Source organism: Squalius cephalus (genome assembly GCF_949319135.1).
Source record: "Squalius cephalus genome assembly, chromosome: 10".
Classification (NCBI taxonomy): domain Eukaryota; kingdom Metazoa; phylum Chordata; class Actinopteri; order Cypriniformes; family Leuciscidae; genus Squalius; species Squalius cephalus.
The window spans coordinates 19,990,708-20,017,971 of NC_137131.1; the positions used below are offsets into that span (position 1 = coordinate 19,990,708).

At 38.2% G+C, this 27,264-nt stretch overlaps 2 protein-coding genes across 2 annotated transcripts in view; one reads left to right on the forward strand and one right to left on the reverse strand.

The window, feature by feature from the left end:
• pik3r5 (phosphoinositide-3-kinase, regulatory subunit 5) overlaps positions 1 to 3,928 on the reverse strand; it is a 35,608-nt gene extending 31,680 nt beyond the window's left edge. Inside the window, exon 1 of the mRNA XM_079883220.1 lies at positions 3,709 to 3,928. The gene's annotated coding sequence lies outside the window, so the exon portion shown is untranslated. The remainder of the gene's footprint in view (positions 1 to 3,708) is intronic.
• A 2,893-nt stretch (positions 3,929 to 6,821) lies between these two features.
• The window catches only part of ntn1a (netrin 1a), a 73,420-nt gene continuing 52,977 nt past the window's right edge, over positions 6,822 to 27,264 (forward strand). Inside the window, exon 1 of the mRNA XM_079883227.1 lies at positions 6,822 to 8,372. Within this exon, the coding sequence (XP_079739353.1) occupies positions 7,355 to 8,372 (1,018 nt within the window). The 5' untranslated portion in view covers positions 6,822 to 7,354. The remainder of the gene's footprint in view (positions 8,373 to 27,264) is intronic.

Below are 27,264 nucleotides of genomic sequence, written 5' to 3' on the forward strand. Positions count from 1 at the left end.
ACATAATTATAGGGAGTATTATAATTTCATAAAACTAAGTAAATGAAAACAAAAAAACTTAAATAAAATCTACTTATTTACTTCATTAAATGGTAAGATTTACTTAATAATTTCATAAAAGCAAGCTTCCTAATTATAAAACAATAAATAAACTTTACTTAATTACTTTAAATAAATATAACTTCTAAATGAAATGTAAATAGGTAATTTTTACTTAATTTCTTCATGAGCGTTACATTCAATACTAAGTAAATTTTACTTGATAATGACACGTAAGTTGTACTTGATATTATAGCAGTAAAATTTACTTAAAATATACTTGTGCAAATTGTTACGAGGATTTTATTAAGTAAATCTTACAAGTAGTTTTTTTCAGTGTACAAGTTTGATAAAACCATCAAAATATGAGGACGAGGCATATATATATATATATATATATATATATATATATATATATATATAGGCATATATATATATATATATATATATATATATATATATATATATATATATATATATAGGCTATATATAATATTGTTCTTCCCTCATAAAATATAAATATGTAAAGGTATTTATCTGACAGAATTATTTGAGAAAAAAATTGGGTAAAAAAAAATCTGAAACAACAACAACAACAACAACAACAACAAAAACTCACAGGAAGAAAAAAAAGCATACATTGACAACAACATAATCAGGTATTAAAATTTTGCTGGTTCTCTCTTGTTTTTGCATGTGTTCATAATTTTTTATGACAGCCTGACCAAAAATTATGTCAGCACAATTTGGCAGGTTTCATTGCGTTATCACAAAAAAAGAAAGAAGAAAAAAATGCAATATGCTTACAAAATTTTTAACAAATTTTTGGATGTCAGGATGTCATCCAAAGTTTGAAGTTTTCCTAAGCTGGACATCACTTTTGGCCACTACTGTATGTCTTATGTGTACTGTATATGATGTTTAATATCTTTTTTTTAAATTATATATATTTTAGATATTATTTTTATTATAGAAACATGATGAAAAACAACTTTAGAAAGATCTGAATACCTATTTATTCCTATGGATGTTCTTTTTACTAAGTAAAATAAGGAAATCCCCATATTGTGAAATTTACAAGTGCCCGTCTAAAGATGTAATACTGTAGTGTACATATTCCAAATTTACGCACTATTATTGTTCTGTATCCAGTCTGTTTGAACAGAATTTCTGTGCTCTGAGTTCCTTTTATCATGAATAACCGATATGATTCAGTCATAAGCAGCTTGAGTATTTGATTCTAGTGTATATGATGTTGATAAATAAGTGTGCCAGTGGAATATAAATATGTAGAATAAATAAAGCACATTCTATATTTGGAAAGGATCACATTTTGTCCATGCCAGGTGTGCGAGTTCACAGGTAAAAACAGTGAGGAATATGAAATTGATTAAAAAGATATGAACCCTACTGTCATATACAAACAGGAAGAGGTTTAACACAAAACAACTTTAGCATGTCTTTCATGTCAGACATAACCAACGCCTATGTCTGATTATAAAGGAGTTACTTTCACTTCAAATTATGACTCAAACCTAACGAATTCTGAACATAGGGGAGCTGGCTGACAAAAACATGTATTATGGCAGCCATTTAAACAGAGACAAGTGTAATATAAAAAAATGCATAATCGTTGTGCCTGAATGCCTGAATACGGGTTTTGGGAATCTGCTTTTGGGAATCATACATTAGATATACATATTATCTATTATATACTATTATATATATATATATAATATATATAATATATATTATATATATATATATATATATATTATATACTATATTATATACTATATAATATTAGTGTGTACATAGATATACTCTATAACTTTCCTACAGTCTGAGCACAGACATATTTTTGTCCAGTGACATTTTACAGGCTGACCAGTGTTTAAAAGCAATGACACACACACTGATGATCGTCACCACTGAAACTTTCATCCAGTTTCATTTCCACAGTCTAGTTGCACAATCTGTGGCCTTCCATCAGAATTTAGATTAAAGGGACAGTTCACCCAAAGATGAAAGTTCTGTTAGTTGTTCCAAACCTGTATGAATTTCTTTCTTCTGCTGAACACAAAAGAAGATATTTTGAAGAATGTCAGTAACCAAACAGTTGATGGACCCCATTGACCTCCATGGTAAATTCTTCAAAATATAGTATTGTATGTTCAGAAATTCATACATGTTTGGAACAACTTGAGGGTGAGTAAATGATGACAGAATTTTCATTTTTGGGAACTATCCCTTTAGCTGGAATTTAAGCTTGGCCAATGATCTGTTATTAAGTGAAGAACCTGTTATTTTATTCAAGTGGATGTTTGCCACAAGAAATTATCCTTAGCCTATTTATTTATTTATTTATTTATTTATTTTATTGTAGTAATTTCTGTTGTACTGTACTGAAACATTTACAAATATGCAAAATCCATTTATCTGTTAGTTGAAATGAACCAAACCCGCCTTCCTGTGGTTTAAACTGAACAGTAACATATTTTGACATTCCTGTCTCTTAAGTTGCTGATGGACAAGCACATGACTGCCTAAAAAAAAAAACGTCCTTCTGTATGTATTATTAGAGTTTCTGTCGGATGCTGTTTATGCATGAAAAGGAGAAGTATCTCGCTACTTTAAAGCTGTAGTCAACCAAAACACTAAAGGCCAGCTCTTGCAGAGTGACTATGAACTTTCTTCCAGAGTGCTATGGCAGCGATGAAAATAAATATATCATTTGAATATTATAGACAGTATTAAATAGAAGACTAATTTGCAAGTAAAATGATTTCAAGAGTAAAGTAAATATCCTTTTTTTCAGCTGAATGTATAAATATCAGACCCTTGAACTTGAAAATATGTGTGCAGTGCATCACATGAATGCATCAAATACTATGAGTTCTTCAGTGCATCAGTCTAACAGAATCCAAAGCACATGAATCTACAGAGCTGAAACATCAGCTGTACTTGTGGGTCTGACTACATCTTACAACCAATCGACATACTGTACATATGTATGAAGACAAATATTTTCAAATGTTGACATTCACTGTCATATACACCCCCCCAAATAATCTTAATGCATCTTCTGTGAGAACTAGAACGACTTCTGTAAGTCTGTTGCTTGAATGTGATAAGATCTCAGACTTAGCTGCTGTTTTTACATCTGACCGTGCACCACAGAGGAAGACAGAAAAAGATTGCTTTAAGTGCTGCATTGTTTGAGTAATAGAATCATGTAAAGTAACATAACCGCACAGCAATGCTGTCATATCCCTATATTATAGGACTGCATTACTGTGTTGCATACAGGTAGATGAATATCATTCAACAGTATACGGTTCAGCTGTCCTGCATGCGTCACTGCACAGAATCAGTGAATAGTAAAGTTTCCATCTGACATCCTCAGCTGAGCGTCCTCTGTCTTAAAAAACTCAATTTAAAGGGTCTTGGATCAATGGGGGTCTTCACTTGTGAACATTTGAGCTGGTACATGCAAAAAGTGTTTCCCCTCTGATGCTGGCTAAAGTAAATCATGAGCAAGCTTGAATTCACCTGCACACCGTCAAGTTCAATGACTTAAACTTATCCTGAGTTGTATTCTTTTCCAAGGCTATATTGAGCTCAGATTTAACCATCATGATACGGGAATGCACCACAGGAATCACTTACCTGGAGTTGTTAGCCTCTTCCCATGATTTCTTTGCCTCTTATCAGCATGCGGGGTGAGATGGAACCGGTGTCCTCGAAGCGTAATCCAGCACTTAAGATGAAAAGAGATGGAAATGTAACCACATCCTTCAGCATCAGCCTACATAGACGCTGAAACGACGGCAGCAACAACAGGAGCAGTCTTCAGCACGACTGTGGCGCTTTACTGACACTAAACAGGAACTCAGAGAGAAGGTGCAGAAGAACTCAAAGAGGAAGACATGGGCTACATGTGTTCATGAGTGGGAGGAGGTTTAGCTTACACACACAGCTTTTGTTCTTTGACAGATGCCTTAGTTTTTATTAATGCCATGGATGGCAATTTGCCATAAATGGTAAGCTGATCTTAGAAATTACAGCTTTTGTTGAGAATACTGAAAAAATATTTGAAACTGCCATGTAGATATGTTTAAAATGTTCTCAAACATAAGAGCCTACCCACAAAACAACAATAATTTGTTTTCTTTTAAAAATGTAACTTTAAAAAGGTAACAGGTTCTTCTTAATGATTTTTTACTAGTTTTATTGTCTAAATAACATAACATAGTGTGTTTTAAGTGTGCTTAAGTCTAACTGCCGACTCAGCCTCTATACTCAGAGTAAGATCACATCTTAACTTCCCCCCGAAGCCACAATTTGCATTTTATACAGTAAGAATGTCTCAGTCACTCTCTGTCTCTTCCCTTCTCAAAAATCGCACAGCACACACATTAGTCAGCTGAATAGTAAGGTAGACATCACAATGAGTGGAGCTCATTGAATATTGTGTGGTTTTTCAAAAGAAGGAACTTGACTGATAACCCTTCCAATCAGAAGGATCATGACAGGAAGCTCAGAATTCTAAGTTAGAATATTCAATGGTAGATCCACAATAGCAAAAGATAGGCCTGTGCCACTTGTTTAATGGGACATAGGTTAGTAATGGATGAGCTTGGCTAAGTGGAAAATGAAATACTGCCATCTAGTGGTCCAACCGCTTAGCAGACCAATAAACATAGAAAGTAGCCAGGTGTTTGTAGATTCCAGTGGATTGGTGTTGTATGAATAAAACGGGAAAAGTTATTGGGTACAACTTATTTGTAAATGATCAAAAATCCGTAAACCATTCTGTTGAATATGCTTTCTGAGCTTGAACTTCCTCAAATTAAAGCCAGAAAATCTATTTGTATAAACGACTTAAAGGGGTGTTTAAGTCAGCTGTTTAATATAAATCACTTTAAAATAACTCTGATGATATGATCTCTGTTTTTATTTACATTCACATGGATAATCGATATGAATTTTCAGACTTGAAACGCATTCTGGCACCCGTGCTATTTGCGCATGTCTTCTAGTTCCAACAGCCTGACCTGCGTTTCCAAAAAGCATCGATAAGCCTAAGTATATCGTTGAACCATTGCCGCCAAATGGCATTGTTACCAATTTAGTTCACAATGCTTTTGAGAAGCGCAGCCCTGTTCAGTTCCCATCTCGAATCAATCATCCAAATTCAGGCGAAGCTTGACTGACGTCGCTACTAGAGATAACCAGTGAATTTGAATGACCGTTTGATTTCATTTATCATATAGAGCTGAACATTGTTATTCCTGAAATGTTTGGAGGCGCGCTAGTTGGAGCATTTGACCTGTGTCCTTGTTACAATTGAGACAACTTTTATTTAAAATAATAAAGTCTTTATACTGCATTCAGGGTGAGAATTAGCCTTGAAAATGGCTCAGAGGGATCTATCTGACCCAACAAAGAGTATAGGGCCTACAACATAGTCTAGCCTAAAAAGCAGTTCTAGCTATTCCACATTCTTAAAAATAAAGGTTATTTAGCCTACTGTCTTATGTAGTTCCATGAAGAACCTTAATTAAACATCCATGGAACCTTCTGTTGCACAAAAGGTTCTTTATACTGGAAAAGGGTTCTTTAAACATTTTAAACGTTCTTCGCGCAAAGAAAAAAAAAACTTTTCACTGAAAGGTAGGCTAGCCTACTTTAGGGAACCTTTATTTTTAAGAGGTCATAATCCCACTCGGTAGTTTGAGTAAACCCAGAAAGTGCACAAAATAGGAGGGTATGCCTATTGTATTTGCATAACTTATTGCCTACACACTGTAGAGGATTCAGAACATTATTTCGATATATCGAAGTTATAGGTGCTACATCGCGGAGTTATAGCACCACATTCGCGAATAGAATATCCTGTTGAGGTTACTATAGCAACGGCAGACCGCTCGTGTGCTTTTCATTGGATGTATCCATTTTTTCTTTTCTTTTCTTTTCTTTTCTTTTCTTTTCTTTTCTTTTCTTTTCTTTTCTTTTCTTTTCAGAAATATAACATTTGCATAGAGGAAATTTACATAGGTCCATAGCGACAATATTTTTTAAAAAACACTGGATAAGGTAGCCAATGTGTCACACAAATATATGCTTATAAAATATAATCGCTGTAAAAAAAATCATAAATAGGCCTACAGTGGGCTAAATAATGGAACAAAAAAACTTTGGTAATTTTATGGCATAGGCTGTCCTCCTTCAGCGTGTGTGTATTGAGCGAGAAAGGATTTCATCAACCTGATCTAAAAAGTGTTACAAATGTGAAGACCTCGTGCAAAATCTGTTTAATTAGCTCATGGATAACCATAAGTTACCAGGTTTAAAGTCGGGGTTTTCTTTTAATAAGAGCATTATCCGAATATGCACTGGTTAACCAGAACAGCATTCAAATGCAAAGGAAGTCATTAACTTTGGCTGCTATATAAAATAATTTTTTGTTAACAGAAAATTAAACTCATTAATAAACCAAATTTAATTTCCCAATGCATGGCACAATGAGGCTCAGAAAAAAAATATATGCAAAAATAGCGTTGTGTTTATCTTTCTCTGCCCTGTAGTTTTTCTGAATTAAATATGTCTTACTGTAACTAAATTACAAATTAAACTTATATTCTCTTTATTTCTATTCCTCGTCTGCTCTGGTTTTATTGATAATCTACCAGTGGATGTCGTTGTTCTCTCGAGTGTCACTGCTGTAGATGAATGAGCTCAAAGCTCTGCGTAAAAGACGCGTCCGACTCTGTCTCCATAGAGCAGAGAGAGAGAGAGAGAGAGAGAGAGAGAGAACGGGGCAACGTGAGTGTCTCCTATCTCACTAGAGCTCAAACTAACGGGATCTTCTTATATCCTCTACATGCACAGAGATTCAAGAACCAGACAAGTGAAAGCGCGAGTCCATTACTTCAGGAAAAAGAGAGCCAGCACGAACTCAGATTGCTTTGTGACTTTCTGCTTTTGCTGAACTGTTTGACGGAGGTGCATTGCAACTGTGTGGAGATTTCCACTGCGATTTTCTTTAATTGCGAAAGTGTAGGCTAAATATTGCCGGATTTTCCGCAGTGGTTTAGATCAGGTATCCAGGAGTTTGCCCATGTGTTGGAGTCAGATTCAAATTCAAATTCACATTAGTTTGTTATTTGGCACCGGTTTGATCGTGGTGTCATAGCGGCTGTGGATTGATCTAGCTCAGATTGTCAACTGATTTACATCTGCAAACAGAGAACGCATCTTCTCATTTGGACACGGCTGTGTTTCAGCTCAGAGAGACTGAGGAAGGCGCGTGATGATGTTGAGGGTCTCGGATGCTTTGGTCACTTTGGTGACTCTCTACTGTGTGGTCAACGGGACTGTCGGCGGATACGGCATGAGCATGTTCGCCGCTCAGACCTCCCCACCGGATCCGTGTTACGACGAGAACGGTCACCCCAGAAGATGCATCCCCGATTTCGTGAACGCGGCGTTCGGGAAGGAAGTGCGCGCGTCCAGCACCTGCGGCAAAACACCGAGTCGGTACTGTGTGGTGACTGAGAAAGGGGATGAAAGGCACAGAAACTGCCACACGTGCGAGGCGTCGGACCCAAAGAAATATCACCCACCTGCTTACCTAACCGACCTGAACAATCCTCATAATCTCACCTGCTGGCAGTCGGACAATTACATCCAATATCCTCAAAACGTCACTTTAACATTATCCCTAAACAAAAAATTCGAAGTGACCTACGTGAGTTTGCAGTTCTGCTCACCCCGACCAGAGTCTATGGGTATCTTTAAATCGATGGACTACGGCAAGTCCTGGGTGCCTTTCCAGTATTACTCGACCCAGTGTAGAAAGATGTTCAACAAGCCCAGCAAAGCCACGATCACTAAGCAAAACGAGCAAGAGGCTATCTGCACAGATTCTCACACCGACATGCACCCACTCTCTGGCGGCTTGATCGCGTTCAGCACCCTGGACGGGCGACCTTCCGCGCACGACTTTGACAATTCACCAGTACTTCAGGACTGGGTGACTGCCACTGACATTAAGGTTACTTTCAGCCGACTGCACACTTTCGGAGACGAAAATGAGGATGACTCGGAGCTGGCCAGAGATTCCTATTTTTACGCCGTGTCAGACCTGCAGGTCGGAGGCAGATGTAAGTGTAATGGACACGCGTCACGGTGCGTCAAAGACCGGGATGGAAACCTAGTGTGCGAGTGCAAGCACAATACAGCCGGACCAGAGTGTGACAGATGCAAACCGTTTCACTATGACCGACCCTGGCAGCGCGCAACCGCCAGAGAAGCCAACGAATGTGTCGGTAGGTCCAACTCTTTATTTCTGTGTCATCTCTGGAAAGCGCCTACGGCGAGAACATATCGCCGAAGATAAATCGTTGATCTTTCGTCGCACGTACAATTTGTTTGAGATGAGTTCGAAACCAGCCATGACTGCCTAGTGAAAAGTGCGGGTGTTTTCTTTTTAAATTCAAGCATTTCGCATCTAGTGAATGGATCTTTCGTGACCATTACAGTAGCCTAGCTATATAACAATATAGGCGACAGATTTATGGAGAAAGCACGATGATTTTGAGGAAGGAAGATAATCAAAATCTCTCATTTTTACAAGACTTGAAATAATGGTTTGAAGATACTGTTGTCAGTCCTGAGTTAAACGAATATAAATTATTACAGGCTATCATGATCTTATAGCCGCGCGGCATCGAACATCTTGAGGTTTGAATAAATGTTGGAAAATAATTACTGAATGTTCAACTTCATTATAAGGTCTGCTTTTGCAGTCTATTTTATTTAGACTACTATTAAATAAAAGTTTATACTAAAATAAAACGGAAAATGGAAACTTAAGGTCGCTTACACTACATGTACGGAAAACAAAATAATGCGTTAAATATATATATATATATTTTTTTTTTTTAAAGAAGAAAAAAGGAGGAAAAAAGACAAGTTTGTCATTTGTTCAGTAGGCTATAGCTTGTTAAGATGCGTTTTAATGTTTGTATTATAAGCATTACAAACAAGATATTTCAATACAGTTTAAATAATAATAATGTTTAAATAATATCCAGTGTTTATTATTAGTTTAGGAGAAGAAAATCGTATATGCGGCATCAACACGCATAATGGAAAAAAATCTATTTGTAAAAAAGAAAAAAAGGTGAACAGGTGTCTTAAAAACAAACAGCATTTTGTCGTCTAAAGAGCAATGTGATAAAAGTCTGCCAATGAGCCGCCTCGTGTTTTGGCCCGTGCACTCACTTTTATCACTGTCATTAAAATACATTTTCAGACATATCCAGAAGATCACTTTCAAGTTAGGCTTAAATTAAATGATTTTATTTCGAGTTATATCACAAACAAAATACAGATAAAAGGCTACAAACTATCGAATTGAGTTATATCAGCAGCGCTGGTTAGGTTCCTAACTATTTATTTACATAGCCTATTAATATTATTCTCTCAGGAATAAAAAAATAAATAAAAATAAAAAAAGGTACAAAAACTATCACTGGAACGGTACCCTTTCAAAAGCTACACCTTTTACCTAATGAGTGCATATTAGTATTTTCTATCTAAATGGTACCAAAAATATACATATTAGTACCTAAATGGAACATATTATAACCTTCTTAAAGGGTACCGAGTGTTGTTACTGATATTTTATTAAGCATTTGTAAAAATATATTTTGTATTCACAGATATTTGTAATACACATTACCATTGTATGAGAAACTAGCTGGGGAATATGGATATTTAGCCTATTGCTAAGGCCACAAAAATAAAGAAATTAAACCATAACGCTTAATTTAATAAACGAAGAACATCATTTATAAACTAAATTAAAAGTCATAATTTGCCCTGAATTGTCAGCCACTCTTAAGCTGGCCTACACCAAGCTGAAGCCCCTTTAAATCAGTCTCTTTATCAGAAGCTTGAAAGATAACTCTCTGGGTTATTAAAAGTGCATAATGGGTCCAGCAGATGCATAATACCTGTAGATTAAAACATCCCTTCAAATAAAATAGGATTACTACTGACAATGCCCTTTTTGTATTTCAGTGATTTCACTTTGCCTATACTGTTAAATAGAATATATGGAAGAAAAAAAAGCTGTACCTCTTTGGATAAAACTGTCTGCATCTTAAAACACGATGAAGAATAATACTATTTGAATACATTATATCTATTTAATGAGTCTATGTCTTTAGCAGATACAGCTTTCATTGCTGATTTTCTGTCAATGTGAAAACTTCAAAATTCAGTTCAATATCAGAATGACTTAAGCAGTCTGTATGGATTGAGGGTGCACTGTCAAGTCGACATGCAAATAATGCCTGGTCCTGCATAACCAAATCTGAATCATAATGAAAAGAGCCTGATAATCATCATCTATCATTAATCACACATTTCGGAAGCAAATTTAGAATTTTTCAATGACTGTTTTGACTCATCTTAAGAGAAGAGCTTGTTCTTATTCTTCTCTCTCTAAGTAAGCCCTATATGTATCTATGCACTATAACTGTAAACAAACCAGTTTAGATGCCACTGTCACACAGGAGACATGAATTGCTCCCCTGTATCCTTGACACTTTATTTTTACCGGGCCTTCATGAGTGTGTCTTGCATGGGGCACAAAAGATCGTCACTCACAGCATCCATCTTGCTGTCAGCGAGCCGACGCTTTTGCCGAACATTCCTCGGCTGTGTTTTTCCTGAGCGCAGTGCCATCAGATCCAGTGCCGAAATGAAAAGAGAGTGCAAGAGAATGAAAAGGAGTGAAGAAGTGAAAAGAGAGGAGTGAAGGGGTGGGCAACGTTAAAGCAAACAGAGCTTAAACAGGAGAAGAAAGAGCCATGTGACACCTCTGAGCGAGGGCAGAGCCCAAGGGAAAACCTTTGTGTGCGAGTGAGGGCAAAATGCAATCAAACACCTATAGAAACACTATGGCAACCTCTCATTCATAACCCAAGCCTAAATATGGAACGTATGTTGTAAATGATCTGACTGAGGGTTTGGTCCTCTTTCATCACTACTGTATGTAGGATAAACATTCCAGCATTCTGGGAATTATTTCAGTGTAACTCTCTTTGTTGGTCCTAATATGTTCATGTACTAGATTGAACCCTTACTGAAAGGAAAGGAGCTCAAGTTGAACCGAGATGCTATGAATTCCATTTGCTAAATATCATAAGAATATAGATATTGGATAGAATGATTTGAGAACACGAGGGAGGTTTTAAACTGAGTGAAACATAGGACAAGAAATAGTGTTGAGAGAGAGTGTTTAATAGATAGCGATCAATAACTAGGATGCAAAGAGACCTAGGTTTCACTTAAACTGCACTTAACTGATTGGAAAAGGAGCCGTATAACCCCCTGAGTGCCCCGTTAATGTGGCCTTAGGGTATTGATCAGCTAATGCCATTGAGAAGCATAATTCCTTAATGCATTGAGCCATAGTCTGAAGCCTGTCAAGAATACAAAATAAAGAGAAGGCGGCCATTCTGTGAAATAGGAATGCCACTCCATGCTTGGGAAAAATCATTCAAATTATTATTATATTACATACAAATCATTTTCAAATCAAGTCATATTTATGTACAGTATAGTCTTTACACTATACAGATTGTTTCAAAGCAGCTTCACAGTAAACGGCAAAATAACAGTGTTAATGTTGTAAAATCAATCAAATCTTGATGACAGAAGAGTTCGTGTTTTATCTCAGACTGGTTTTAGACGAATGAGGGATGTTTCTCTGTCCTCCATTGTTGGAAGTAAAGCATATCGCTGTCAGGATACAAATCGTTTCTCTTGTATTTCCCGCATGTGCTTGTTTCTCTGTCACAAAGTTAAGTTTAACCTCCTAGCATCTCTCCCACATGCCAAACCACAACATGACTCTGCCAGTTTGAACAGATTTCTCTCACATAGTTACCACATGATCTCCTTTAACATTAACTACACACTTGGAAGTGGTTTAAAGCTCTCTTGGGCCTGATTCTGAAATTCTTGACTGGCAGTGCAGGTTGATGTGCTGAAGGCATGAATTAGGTGGACCCATCAGGCTAATCTCCAAAGACATTTTATTCACGTTTTAGAGGAAACAAAGTACTCTCAATTTGGTCTTCTCAAATGTAAAGGAATAGTTCACTCAAAAAGTTCAATTCTGTCATCATTTACTCATCCTCAAGTTACAAACTTGTATGATTTTCTTTCTTCTGCGGAAAACAAGTAAATGATGTAAGAATTTTGGGGTAAACGATCCCTAAGTAGGGATTTACTCTCAAGTCAAATCAAATCATTGATCAACTCATGTATGCCCAAATCAAATATGGCAACATGTCAATAGCATCAAACCTCATTGGTGGTTGTACTATTATGATAAGTCTGGTGACATGCAAGTTCCATTGATGTTTATTGTTAATGACACATCAACATATTTGGTTTGGACTCAGACTTGGTTTAAATCGCTGAAGCTGTAAGGCGCTTGAAAGTTTTGGACCCCATTGACTTTCATTGTATGGACAAAACTGTAAGTTTGTAATGACAAATGTAATGTAAATTATGACACAATTTTCATTTTTTTTCGGTGAAACCTTCTTTTAACAAAAAGCTCAAATTAAAGCTTGTATTTAATAAACACCTTTTTAAAAATGGATTAATTCCTTTAGTTCAGTGATACAGCAGGGTGTTAAATGTTTGTCTGATTTCTTAGACAATCAGCCATTAGTAATCTTTGTCTTTGTGTTTTTGTCTATGCCAGTAAAAGTAAAAGGCTCTAGTTAATGTTTTAGCTGCCACATGACTTTTATAAATCAACATCTCTAATCTTCAAAGCTGCCGATGGATCAAATAGTCCCACCTATCAAGCAAAAATAGGGTGAGACGTGAGATGAGAAACCTGACAGAACTTTTGCACTTTGCTCTGCTGCATCACTGTTGTACCTCACTACTGTTCAAAGGGGATGAATTACCATCATAGACATGTAGCAGTTCATTTCTCTAACCAGTGACCGCATTTCCCAGAACACTTATCAGTGTTTACCGGTGTCCGGCTTGTTTGGTAAAGCGCAGGTGAGCAAAACCTTCTCATGCACATGATTCTTGTGGAGGGATTTTGAAAAGTGTATTCATCCACTGCAAATGCATCAAACAAAAATACAGCAAACACCTAGAAGTTCTGAACCACCTGTTTGTGATTGTAACAATGAACATGAATGTTTTCCACTAGCAAGTGAGAAAGCTCATTAGCTCTTTCATGTTACTCCACACCGGCTGCCAGCTTTTTTGACAGGAACGGTGATCAAAAACAATGTTTTTTTTTTGTTGAGAATTTGGAGTCATGACTATGATGCACAAGCCCAGCCTCTTCAGGAGAACCAGAGATATAAGGGTGCATTGAACTTGCTGTGGGGCAGGCAGGCTGTGTGTTTTTGAGAAGGCCCAGACCTCCTGGCGAGATCAGTGCTGGCGGAAAGCCCACGCTGAGGCTCTGCTGTAGGGGGGTGAGTATATTTCCAGAAGAGAGCCTGGCTCTAGAGCCGAACACTCTGCAGCAAACTCAACCTGATGCCTGCCAGGCTGCAGCGCACAAGGCCCAAACCAGCCATCTGCATCTCGTTTACCTAGACGCCACCACACGCACACACACGGGCTCGGAAACATAAGGGTTAGCACACATATCACACGCACACAGGATGGTATGTGTAAAAATATGATAATGCTGCTTCTCTTTGTACTAGTGGATAGTTTTAATTTCAAATTAGAGTGAATTCAAGGGCAATGCCATTTGGATGTTCATAAGTGATGGAGCATTATTGTGCCCAGTTTGTGAGAGAATACTATTAAGTATATCTGATGTCATTTTCTAGGATTTAGCTTTAGATTGCTGGTAATTGTCAAGTTTTGAGGGAACTGGACACCATGGCTGATTATAAATGGGAGTCAAAACAATTTATTCATCAGTTTGACAATGTTTAACAATGTCCAAATTTCTGTCTTCCCATCTTACCACAAGTACATCTGTGGTCGGAGCACTTAAACATTTTTTAAAAAAATACAATGATCATGGCTTGCAATGCAAGGACACATTGACAGCTGCAGGCCAATGTATGAAAGTGTATATCAACAGGATAGAAGTACTGTATCTCAGGCAGAACCATGGCTCACGAACAGAGAATTGTTTCAAGATCTGAAGCCTGCTAAGCTGGCATTTAAAGTATTTTTTTTCATGACTCAATTCCAACTCTGAGGAGCATTGTATCTGATGTGTTATTTCTATTGCTGTTATTTTATGATGGAGTTCAGTTGGAATTTGTTGATTGTTTAATTATGAACACCTGATAATACTCACCGATTGTGTATAAGATCAGCAGTGATCCGACACACTTTTTTTTACATGCAGGGATATTTTGCCTAAGATATTTGATTTAATCATGTTATGTTTATGACTTTTAAAAAGTTATTTTTCACTTTCCGCTTTAATATCCAATTGTATCTATGTTGAATCTGCAATGGAATGACCATCCATCCAGGATGTGTTTTGGATTTTTTTTTTTTTTTTTTGGTTGTATTTTTAACACAGCTTGGTTTGTATTTCTGAGATTCAAAGATTGGGGAATCATACATAAGCCTTACAGTTTGTCAGGAAAGACATTTATAACACAAAACTGATACCAAAATGTGAAGTAAATAAAATCAGGGTCATTCAGAGATTCAAGTTCAGAGTCATGAGTCATGAGTTTTTTCTTTTGTTTGCTGTGTGTGGAACAATATTGCCACTGCTTAATCCCACAAACATATGGCATGAAAAGGGACAACATTTTTAAAATTATCACTGCATAGAACACACTCATATACAAGACAAAACAGCATGGTTAAGACTTTATATTGGCATCTCAGTGGATTTTCTCTGCCTCCCTAAGGCAAAACATTCATTTTTGAGGCTTTTGTTTGATATTACTTGTCTGATACATAATGGAACACAGATTCCCATTACAAGACCCATGAAGAGGAAACCTTGAGAGAATGTGAAAGTTTCAAGATGAAGACGAGTTCTTTTGAGTGTTTTGGTGGAAGCTGGGTTGCTTCTCCTCCAAACCTCTTCTCCTACACACTCTACAACTTATCATGACTTATTATGACTACATTTTATAATTTCAGGCAGGTTCATGTTATCACTTCACAGATTCAAAGTTGTTTCTTAGGAACATGGGGAATGTCATCCTTCATTGTCTGCATTGTTAGTGTGATACAGAAATAAAGCAGTCTCCACATCACTGACGGGAACCAGCTGAGGATAAATTGGCTGACTCTCACAACACAAACATAGTGTCTCCTGTCTAGAAGTCTGATAGTGTTCACACAGAGTAAATGATACCTCGGATTGTTTAATAAAAGTAATATACTGTATATATATATATATATATATATATATATATATATATATATATATATATATATATATATTATTACATTTTTATTCATTAAAATTATTACAAAAATAAATAATTAAAGTCTGCATGAAGCAGAAGTTGCAATAGTCTTTTCTTCCCTATTGTGAGGAATGAAACGGCTTCTCAAACAAGAAAAAATGTTGGGAGGGATTTGATTGGATCATTGTGGTTTGCATCTGCTGTGATCTCATGTGAGTAACAGTTTGTCCCGCCTTTGCGCCAGTAAACATGTCAGCAGAGAAGAGAAGAGGAGAAATATTGTTGCAAGAGAAGGGGAAGTTATTTTGATTAAAGTTCCTGTTGTGTTTTTTTTGTTTTTTTTCATTTACATCTTTAGTTCGTAATATTGATGTTTGGGAATGAAAAAGGTCTGCAAAGTTACAAAGCACAAAGTCCACTCCAAAGGGAGTTATTCTCTATATCAGTAAGTACTGTTTCCTTTCCAGTGTAACTCAACTTAACACGTTCATGGCTTAACGCTGTGGGAATGCTTCGGTGAACTGTGTGTGAAGCACAACACAGTGACATAGCCTAGTACATCCATGACACCATAAATAGACGCCATGTTGCCAGCTTGTTTGTTTTCAGAACCCGCGTGTTGGAGTGTGTGTTTGCTGCCTTGTGTATGTGTTTGACAAAGGCAGGAGTTAGATTCCACCATGTCAGGAAAAAAGTACAGGATATGTGTGATCATGTGTGATGAGTTCTATCTCCCCAAGCTCCAGTCCTGCTCTCTTTGAAAAAGAAGAGAGCCAAGCCTCTGCACCCCGTGACTCGTGTCCAGTGGCAGCCAAGGCACCTCAGTGACTTCGGTGACTTCAGTCAATGGGCTCACAGGTAGTGTTGGCAGACAAGGAGCGTAAGATAGGCGATCAAGCCCTTTTTCTCACCCTGTCCACAGACTCTGCGGACCCCATTCTGGATCTTGAAGCTCGCGCTACGATTTCTTGAGGATTTCGACAAGAATGAGGAACTGAGAAGTTGGATGCAGACAGACAGGTGAGGAGCTACTCAAGGTTGTTACTCGTGCTGTGGCCAAGTTGAAATTGGAGTGGCATGATGAAAAGAGACAGGTCACAAGGCCGAACTTGATGACCGCTACCTTACATCTAGCCAAGAGCAACCTCCACACCACCATCTTTGTTCCTCCCTGACCTTCACACCGTGGAGTCCAGGTCTTAGAGGAATCCGTACTGCATGAGTGCATACGCAGGCCACCTCAACATACTCTACGGTGTTAGTATGCGAGAGCTCTGGTTTGGGGCAGCGCCCAGGGTGGAAGAGAACTTGCACTCTACCTCTCAAGTGCATCGTCGTGGAGGAAACATACCTTATCCACCAAGCCTTGTAGGACCACTTCGGCCTTTGTGGGTAAGGCTTACGTGGCAGCAGGTCAGGCTGGTGTGTCCCTGCATACCATGGTGGTCTTGCAGGCCTACCAGGCTGACCTGCTTAAAGAATTGGATCATGGCGAGGGATTACCCTCGGAGGCAGTTAAAGAGCTTCACAGGGCAACAGATCTTGTCCTCCATGTGACTAAGCAGACGGTCTGCGCTATCAGCCACTTAATGGCTGTGATTACAATGGTGGTTACAGGGAGGCACCTATGGCTCAACCTCATAGGCATCAAGGAAAGAGATAAGACTTTGCTTCTGGATGCCCAGATCTCACCTTCTGCCTTGTTAAACGACACGGTCAATACCATTGTTGACAGATACCAGGAGGTCAAGAAACAGTCTGCGGTGTTCAGAGAATTAATCATTCGCAGTATCCAGGAGCCGGAACCATTCACAGCCGCTCCAGGCCAGGGCCCGGTGATAGGAGAGAAGAGCAGAAGGTCAATATGCAGCCTGTCTTCCCCCCACAAATATATGGGGACCGGGTAGAGTGCCCAGGCGCCGCTGTCTCAGGGAAGACAGGATCTCAGATCTGTTATCTCCTCCATGATGGCAAACTAAATGTCCTGACCATCATGGGCCCTGGCCCTGAGGGCATCTCCACCAGAGGGAGATCCGTGCACACCACAACATTGTGTGCCTGACCCTCCTCTGGGCCCTCGGCAGGCGTTTCTGCTTACCCCACCGCTAGCAGTGATTCGTTGGGTAGAGGCAGGCATTTCCGCTTACCCCACCACTAGCGGTGATTCCTTGGGTAGAGGCACCCAACGGGTTAGTTGCCCCATCTTCACTCAAAAGCGATTTTCCCATTTGGTTTTCCTGGTCAGTCAGTTTGCTTATTCAGGTCAGTGCTATCGAAAAAATGGTCCCTCTGTTAGACTTTTTCAAGCTTGCCAGCTACTGCATAGCATACCAAGCATACCAATATTGAGTTCTTCCCTTCGGCCTAGTTCTATCCCCACACACATTAACCAAGTGCATGGATGCTGCTCTGGCTCCTTCGCGACTCCACGGCATCCGAGAACTGAACTACATTGACAATTGGCTGATACTGGCTCAGAAGAGTTGGCGGCACAACATTGAGATGTTCTCACCTACATGAAGAAGGTGGGGATTAGTTTTAACTCCAAGAAAAGTGCACTTTCTCCAGTTCAGAGAACCACTTTGCTTGTGGTGGTTTGTGATTCAACCACGATGCAGGCACATCTGTCTCTTGCATGTGTAGAATCGATCCTAAGTGAAAGATATAAAGCTAGGTCAGGAACTCTCAGTCTTACAAATGTAGATGCTGTTAGGTCTCATGACAGCAGCGGCCAACATCATTCCACTAGGCCTACTGCACATAAGACTATGCCAGTTCTGGGTCAAGAGCAGTGGATTCCATCCTCTGAATCATCCATCCAGGGTCGTAAGGATCATGCGTCATGGGCTACGTGCTCTACGACTTTGGAAGGAGCCATGGTTCCTAAACAAAAGCCAGGCTCTCAGGGGCATGTTGTCGTCAAGAGCCAGTGGGCTTTGGGGGAACCTTCATCTTCATTGAACATTTCCTCCCACACCTGAGGGGTTATCATGTGTTGGTCTGCACAGACAACACCTCGGTATCTCACATTGGATCACTGACGCGATCTCCCTTTCCTATGAAGCGCGAGGAGTGGCTTTACCTCTAGGGATTTGGGCTCACTCCACTAGGAGCGTCTTCCAAAGCTCTCGCTAGGTGTGCACCCTTGCAAGATATTTGTGCTGTGGCAGGATGGTCCTCTCCACACACATTCATCAGGTTTTATAGTCTGGACACGGATTCAACTCCAGAGTCTTAAAAAATTCAGTGGCGTGGCGAAGTTGGTATTAAGTTCTACCAGAAAGACTAGGGAGATAAATTGATATAACAAGCGTATATTTATTAACAGCCCAGCAAACATAAATTTATAAAGTTCTTTGGCGTAGGCCCCGTCCTTAGCGCGCAATGTGAGGGTAGCGGAAGCTGCATATCCTGCCTGAAGACGAAGGGAGGGGTGCAGCCGACCTCCTGGTGGTAAAGGAAGGGAGCATCCTGGTGGTGGTGGGGAGGATGAAGGGGAAGGTACCATCTTGGTGGTGGTTGGGGAGGATGGAGGTAATTGGCAGCGTCATCATCTGCGAACTCAGACAAATGTAAGTACCAATCTTTTATACTGCGAGTGTTAGCACATGATTGGTTAGAAGTGAGGTAATACATGACGCGCTGATTGAGTCTTCCTGGCAGAACTTGCGCTAAAGCTTTCATTTCCCGTATTGTCAAGCTCAACACAGTTCCCGTAGCCTCAACGCAATGTTGAGTTCCAAAAGGGAACATCTCAGGTAACGTATTTAACAGAGTTCCCTGAAAGACGGCACATCAGGCTACCACACCTCTGTCATGGCTGAGCGTCATCTTCAGACAATTAAAATCTGGCGACATGCTGGTATGATGTCTATTTATGGTTTCAGTGACATACTATGCTACGTCGCTGTGTCATCATGTTCACAGTATCCCTCATTTAAATCATTTCCACCCAACACATACACAAAAAAGGGGTGAGGTCTGGTTGAGTTGCGTTAGTAGTGTGTTGAAACTTGCGGTTGTGGTAAAGGCTTTGACATATCCGAAACAAGCTTGAAGCAGTTGACCAATCACAACACACTGGTCCGGAGGGGCTTCACAGAGATTGGTCAGACTGTTACAGACAGACTGGAAAGAGAGGTGCTGGAATAATGGAATAATGTAAAATATATTTAAAAAAATAAAATAAAATAAAAATAATGTGTATTTGAGCATTCAAGCATGAAAATATATTCTAGTAGACCCCTAAAACAAAATGCAGACTTTGAAAAAGGGCATAATAGGTCCCCTTATGAGGGTACATTAATTTTGAAAATGTATTGATGTGCATGAAGTCATTTATAATAAATACTGAAATATTCCATAAAAAAATAAGAATTGTCATTTCGTGGTGACTTTATTAAAATTTGAGTATTGGTAACCTCAACAATTTTTTTAAAATATTATTTTAGTTTTTTTTTTTGCCAGATTTATATTTTTAGGTGAGGAGATGAGAATAGGATGGAGAATATACCTTGCAGTGCCTGCTTGAGCATCACACATGTGGGAAATATGCCCTAACCGCTATAGGCCACTTCCCAACATAACCACCTTTTTACAGTATTCATTCAGTAACATAAGTGCAACCATTGCATGTCTTTGTCTTAGGTGTGTCTTATTCATTTCTAGCTTATTTTTACAAGTTCACAGACCTGCTCATTGGCTGTGAATTTTAGCACTAGAAGGATAGCTCTCTCATATATCATACAATTGTGTAATTTATTGGCTGTTTCTGCGTGAGCCTTTAGGGTAAGACACAGTTGACTTCACTCTTGATGGCATTAACACCTCTCTTAAATCACAGTGCTGCAGTGCTGTTCAGACTCACCCTTGTTGATACCTGTTTCCTCTGTCAGCGCCAGCCGGCATTGTTTATAGAAGGCACAGAAGAGGATTGTCTGCTCGCCTATTGATGTCTGGCCCTCGAGGCGAAGAAACAACTAAATGAATTAATTGAGCCTTTTATTCCATAGTGAAAGCTTGTGTCAGCCTCTCTCAGCTGTGGTTTGGCAAAGCACAGGAATAAATGAGGGATATTATGAAGATTCAGTGAGACAGATGATTGTGAGCAATTGAAAAATTGTTCTGTTTGGCACAAAGCAATTCTTAGTTTTACTTTTTACAGACGGAGACTGCATCATTTGGTTTCATCGTTATTGTGAATTATTTTATTACACATTTACTGGCAGTTGTTTTTTAAAGTAATTATTTTTTACTTATTTAGTTTGTACATCATCATCATATATATATATATATATATATATATTTCACACTCTGTCACAATAGAACTGTCACTCAGTAGAACAAAATCAATGACAGTTTCTAACAGGTAACATGTACACACAAGAAAGAGTTCCTCAGCTCTGTCACCTCACTCTGCCAGAATAAACATCAGGCGGATATTTTCCATTTAGTCTGCCAGGAGAATGTACTGCTAAGATTACAGTCAGGGATGAAACAGTTGAATAGAGTCAGAGTGACAAGCTTATGACAAACATCTGTACCTCTATGTCTAAAACCAAATTCTTGTGTGTACTGTAAATTTAGCAAAGAGAATGTGCCTGTTCATCTGCTCATGTTCTGTTTGACAAATACAATTTTATTAGCCTGAAAATATATACGCAGCTATTAAAAAGTTTTGGGGCTGTAACTAGATTAAAGACGCATCTTTTCGGCCAGGCATTCATATAATATTTTTAATCTTACAGTTCAAACTACAATCCGGCCTCTAGTTCATAAATGCCAGAGGAGAACTGGCCCCCGACTGAGCCTGGGTTCTCCCAAGGTTTTTTTTTTCTCCATTAGGTCACCTGATGGAGTTTTAGGACACCATTAGGTCACTTGATGGAGTTTTTCGGTTCCTTGCCACTGTTGCCTTTGGCTTGCTCAGTTGGGGATATTTTGGGGATATTTAATTTTATTTTATCAATCAATAAATTCCACTAGTCAAGTCAAGTCAAGTTTATTTATATAGCGCTTTTCACAACATAGGTTGTATCAAAGCAGCTTCACAGTATTAAATTAAAACAATACATCAATGTTTGTTTCTAGTGGAACGTCCACGTTTGGTAATGCTGATCAAGAGTATTACGATAATAGCTTACGGCCATACCACTGCTTACGGCCATACCACTTTGAGAACGCCCGATCTCGTCTGATCTCAATCAATAAATTCCACTAGAAACAAACCTTGTTGTATTATTTTAATTTAATACTGTGAAGCTGCTTTGATACAATCTGTATTGTGAAAAGCGCTATACAAATATACTTGACTTGACTTGACTTGACTGTAACTGTTGTCTATTTTAATATATTTTCAAATGTAATTTATCCCTGTATCAGCAAATACAGGATTTTGAAAAATAATTTTCAGCAGACATTACTCCAGTGATCAGTGTCAAATGGTCCTTCAGAAATCATTCTAATATGATGCTCAAGTAACATTTTTTATTCCTGTCATGACCACTATCGTCAAAGATGTTTGACAATTAGTGAACAGTTTGAATTGGCGGTAAGGTTCTGTTCGGGGCGAGAACTCCCTGCGCATCAATGCAGCCTAGCATACAGTAGATAAGAGCAGGGAGAGCAGGAATAACCTACCTTAGGGTAAACAGAACAGAACCAACATAAATGTACAGCAGATATCATTAATGCTCAATAATTTAATGTTTAATAATTTAACATTAAATAAATTAATGTTAAAATTATTCTGATTCAAAGAGGAATATCAGAAGGCCAAGTTCTGACAGGACGAGGGGAGGAGCTGGGGATGGAGGAGGGTAATTAGCTCCTGAGCAACGTGATAAAGCTGCTAATAACACTGAATGGGCCTTATAGGAATGCTGTGATAGGCGTTGTATACCTATAGGTAGACGTAGATTAGCCGAGAGTCAGCTGATGCGAGCTTGACTGACGTGACCTGCCAGAACCAATGCAATACTTTATCATCAATGTTGAAAACAGTTGTCCTGCATAAATGTTTAGTGGAAATCGTGATAATGTAACGTGAAACTAGAACCATTATTATTTTACTCATTCACCATTGGGATCTCTTAATCAACTTTAAAAACAAAACATAAAGCATAATAGAAAAGAGAACAGGAATGAGAGCAAAAAATAGAAATAAAAAATAGAAATCCTTTTTTTTTTTAAACAAACAACTGCATAGATGACAGAGGTATTCCCTACTCTTTCCTTATGAGGTGAAACGCAGGTCTGCTGCCGCTCTAGATTCATGGCCCTCGTGCTGGCGGCTGTTTTGAAGCCAGTTAAAGTGTCAGTAGACTGTTAACACAGATCATAAACAGAGCTGTAAACAGTGCAGAAACACTGACACATACCATGTGCACTGCTCGGCACGACCGTTTCTCCTGACATGTATTCTCTTAAACACCGTTGCCCGGGTATAGGCTCTGAATTGATGACCTCCGCTTAGGGTGGAGGGCAAGTGTTTGGGCTGGATTCTTAGCCAAACCAAACATACAGTGAAGACAAAAAGGAAATGAGCAGAGAAAGATAGAGAGAGAAGGGCTTGTTCAAATGTGGTACAGTTCTAGTGTGACGTTTTAAAAAAAAACATAATACTCTGGCACAGTTCATAATGCAACTATGATTCAATTAAACCCCATGTTTAGTTGAAATTCTGTTTATTTATTTTAACATTTGGGGTCTCAAGAGCCCGGGTACAGTGCTGTTATTTTGTAAAAAATAATAATATTACTTTTGAAATTTGGAAATACATTTTTAAAAAATGAGGTAAAAAAACTGGAAGGGTGTAGCCTACATGTACAGTGTTTATGTATTATATCTACAATATCAGTTCCATATAATATTTTTCAGACTTACGGTAGTTCTATAAACTAATTGTAAGTGAATATTGAGCACAACATATAGCCAGTTAATTTTGCTTGACAAATGAAAATAGTTCCAAAAGCAATATTTCATAACTGACGGCCTCTATGGAATGCTGCAAGCACAGACAACAGAAATATCAGCACTTTTTTGAAACATAGCATGTCCACTGAAACTAGAGGACCAAACGAACTGCTTATAATGTTTGTATGTATAGATTAAGTTCAATTTAGAAGTAGTTGTAGAACAGCGCAGAGCTGGCAGCGTTACAGCATTGCCCGCAGACTACTTCCTCTCGGTGCAGAAACAACATCAATGAAAAAACAGATCCGCATCTCTCTCGCTCCTTGTTTCTGGGTTACCACCTGAGGTGCGACCCCTGGCACTTGAGGTTCGATGAGTCCGGTAGGTCTGTCGACAGGACCACCAGTGGTGAGCATGAGCGCATCGTCCCCGAGGCAGCAGTTCCCGCGGCAACCGCCTCTCTGTGATTAATGGCTGTATGAAATTACGTGTGTTTAACTATACACTTTGTCCCGGACCCCCTCACACACCCCAGCAGAGCTTTTGCCCTACCTCAGAGGAAAGTTATGAAGCATGTTCTGAAGGATGTAGTAGTGTAAATATACTACAGGATTTAAGGTGAACACTAACTAATGACAGGTTTTATAAGGTGCTCTGGCAAATATTGAGATAGCGCAGGGGAGACTGGAAGATGTCGGCACTGTGCACGTTTGATAAATTAGATAACTCTATTTGCATTTCTACAGAGGTAAGGAGCCAAAAGCCTGCTGACCCTCTTTTGTGAGATGGTGAGTCTTGGTTTGAGGTAAACCGAGCTCTTCTTGCCTCATTTAAAGCGAATTTGTCTTTATTTACCCAAACTGTGGTACTTGAACATGACCATGTTTTGATTCGTAACTGTTCGTGGTTTGGATCTGCAGAGGCTTGTTCAAGATTCAACTATACACAGAGCCATGGCTTTAGGGTATTGACTTAGATTAATACTCGACACTATGAATGTATGTACTGGCATCAGAATGCTAAAACAAGGTTGATGGGTTAGTTTAGATAAGATTTAAGAAAATCCCAGCAAACAGAAAGAATCTGTTTTTTGGACAAAGTATTCAGGCCAATACTACATAAAATACCAACACAGGCTTTGGAAAAACCTGCCTGTGGCAACATTTTTGAAAAATGATATTATTACATTGCTTTTTGCATGTTCCGTGACAATTTCAAAGAGAAATGTCCAGTTAGAGGCACTAAAAGCTTGTTCAGTTTAATCCGACTTTATCCGTGAATCTGGAAACATTTTATTATGCTGGTTGTGGTACATATCGTGGCAGTTTGGGAATGACATGTCCAGTGAATAGTACTAGAAGGTTTGAAAATAATGTACCACATACCTAACCTAAACCTAACTGAGTGTAAACAAAAACAAATGTGAGATTTTTGTTTTGTTTAGTTTTTTGCCATTTTAGCATGCTTCCACAAGTCTTTTTTCACAGGACTTGCACTCACTCCACATTGCAAGTACAATGCTGTATTAGGTGAGCTACTGAGCAAGTTTACTACATCAGAAAATACATACATATGGAGCTTGTAATGTGGTGCAAATAGGAAAATCTTTATATTAAGTATTTATAAATCGATAATCTGCCTTCTGTGATCACAATTTGTTGTTGTTTTACTGCCACTAGTGATCATTTTAGCTGGAAACTTAAAATACAATAAAGTATACAAATATATAGGTATTCGATATGGCGATTTTTTATGAATTTCAATAGATGTATTTTTAGGAATGTTAATGAGCACAATTTAATAACGAAATAACCAGACTGCCAGTTAAAGAGGGGAGGTTTGCCAGGTCATCTGAATTAACCAGACTTGATCCTACTTAATCCAGGATTCCCAAAGTCTGTGAAAAAGGCCAAAAGTGCATCTGCCCCCTGACCTCCTTGAACACCAGGCTGTGAGAAAGTAATAGGAAATATCCAGGGATGTGGTAATGAGTTTGCCATGTACAGTACAAACACAAACATGGTGGTGGAAGTATGGTGCAAATATTGGACTTTGCTTTCAAAGCATGTGTATGATGATCCTAAATAAGAATATAGAATATTTCCCTGGAAAAATGCTATATTGCACTGAATTGCAAATCAATGAGCGCATGGACTTGCATGGACCTACTCAAAATAATGTGCAAAAACACCATTAAATGCATGGTGAGACAGAATGCCGTTAAAGAAAATGCTCTATATTTCATTCATAATGAATGTCCATGCTATTGAGCAGCTGGAAAGGTCCTATAAAAAGTGCAGCCATGACTATCTTACTATTTCCTGGTTTCTGCCTGTATTTATGTGTTCAACTCAAAAAAGATTAATTTACATAATCAATAATAGATTCATTTTGTTGAGCTCATTTACTTAAATGAATTCATGGATCAAGGTCTATTCTCATTCAATTTTAATTCCAGAAAAAGGTTTTCATGCACTATAGAATTTAGGATTGGATTGGAATGGAAATGATTGGAATATTTCTAATGATATTCTGAATAACACAAAAAAAAAAACATTTAGCTATTGTGTTCTGCTTGCTCTGCATATTTTGCTATATTTTTATTAATTTAAGCATTCATTTTCATGATGGACTGCTCTTATGGACTGTTACTGTTGCCATCTGTATATTGATTTATGTAAAAATAAAAATTGCAACTGGGCGTTATCTCGTACGGTTATGCACAGATAAAAATACATTTTCAGTTACAGTGGATATTTAAAATAAGGTGTCTTTGCCTCATATCAAAATACTAAGTTATGACTCATATGAATATTAGTACTGTCTGTTCCCATAAACATTTATTGATTTTTAGGTTAGTTCAAGGTTAATTGAACACTTCATCTAAACAATATTTTAGATAATATTATATATATATATATATATATATATATATATATATATATATATATATATATATATATATATATATATATATATTTATTTATTTATTTAGCTAAATTACATAAAATATATTAGCAAAATATTAGCAAAATATAAATGAGCAAATTGATTTAATGTCGTTTGTAAATTGAAATGTAACTAACTGCTATTTCAGCTGCCTGAATTGCCTTCAGCTTCCAGCTTGAACAATAGTTCCAAAGTAACTTTCCCAACACCGTTCTAAATATACAACATAATGTTTGATGAAATGGAGAAATGTGAGAAGGAATCTGACGTGGGGTGATAAACTCACTTTTGCTCAAGCACAACCACTTATATTATTGTTCTTCATTAAAATGTGGAAAAGCAAATAAACCAAGACCAATCATTTTTTTATTTATTTTTTGCTGATAAGGAAATTGAGGTTCAAATCACTTAAGTATGTTTGTGTTATGACATGATACTCCAAGGTACTATTTCTGGCTGGAAATGAAATTGTGAAGAGGTCATTCTCAACTGCTGATTATTGTTTTTTTTTAAAGACCACCATGCATTGCTTGCAGTGAAAAAATAGGACAGTGGTTAGACAAGGCCAGAGCAGTCATGCTTTTCCTACCAGACTATGGGGCTCCTGACACAGGCAGCTGCCAATCACAGAAGATATCTCTGGGCACCCAGTTCAGTTCATCTTAGCTTTTCCAGATATTTTCACTGAGGCTCCATATGTTATGCTGTCCGGTGGACAGGGCTCTGGCTTGGGATAAAAGACATGTTTTGGATGATCAATCCGATGGCCCTTTTTATTTATTTCCTCCTGTGTTAAGGGCTGGAGGGAGTCCAGCAGCAGGAGAGAGTGTCTAACCGTAAGCTCAACGAGACTGCTTCAAACATTCCTCTGAATTTTTATTAGCTGATATGTGTA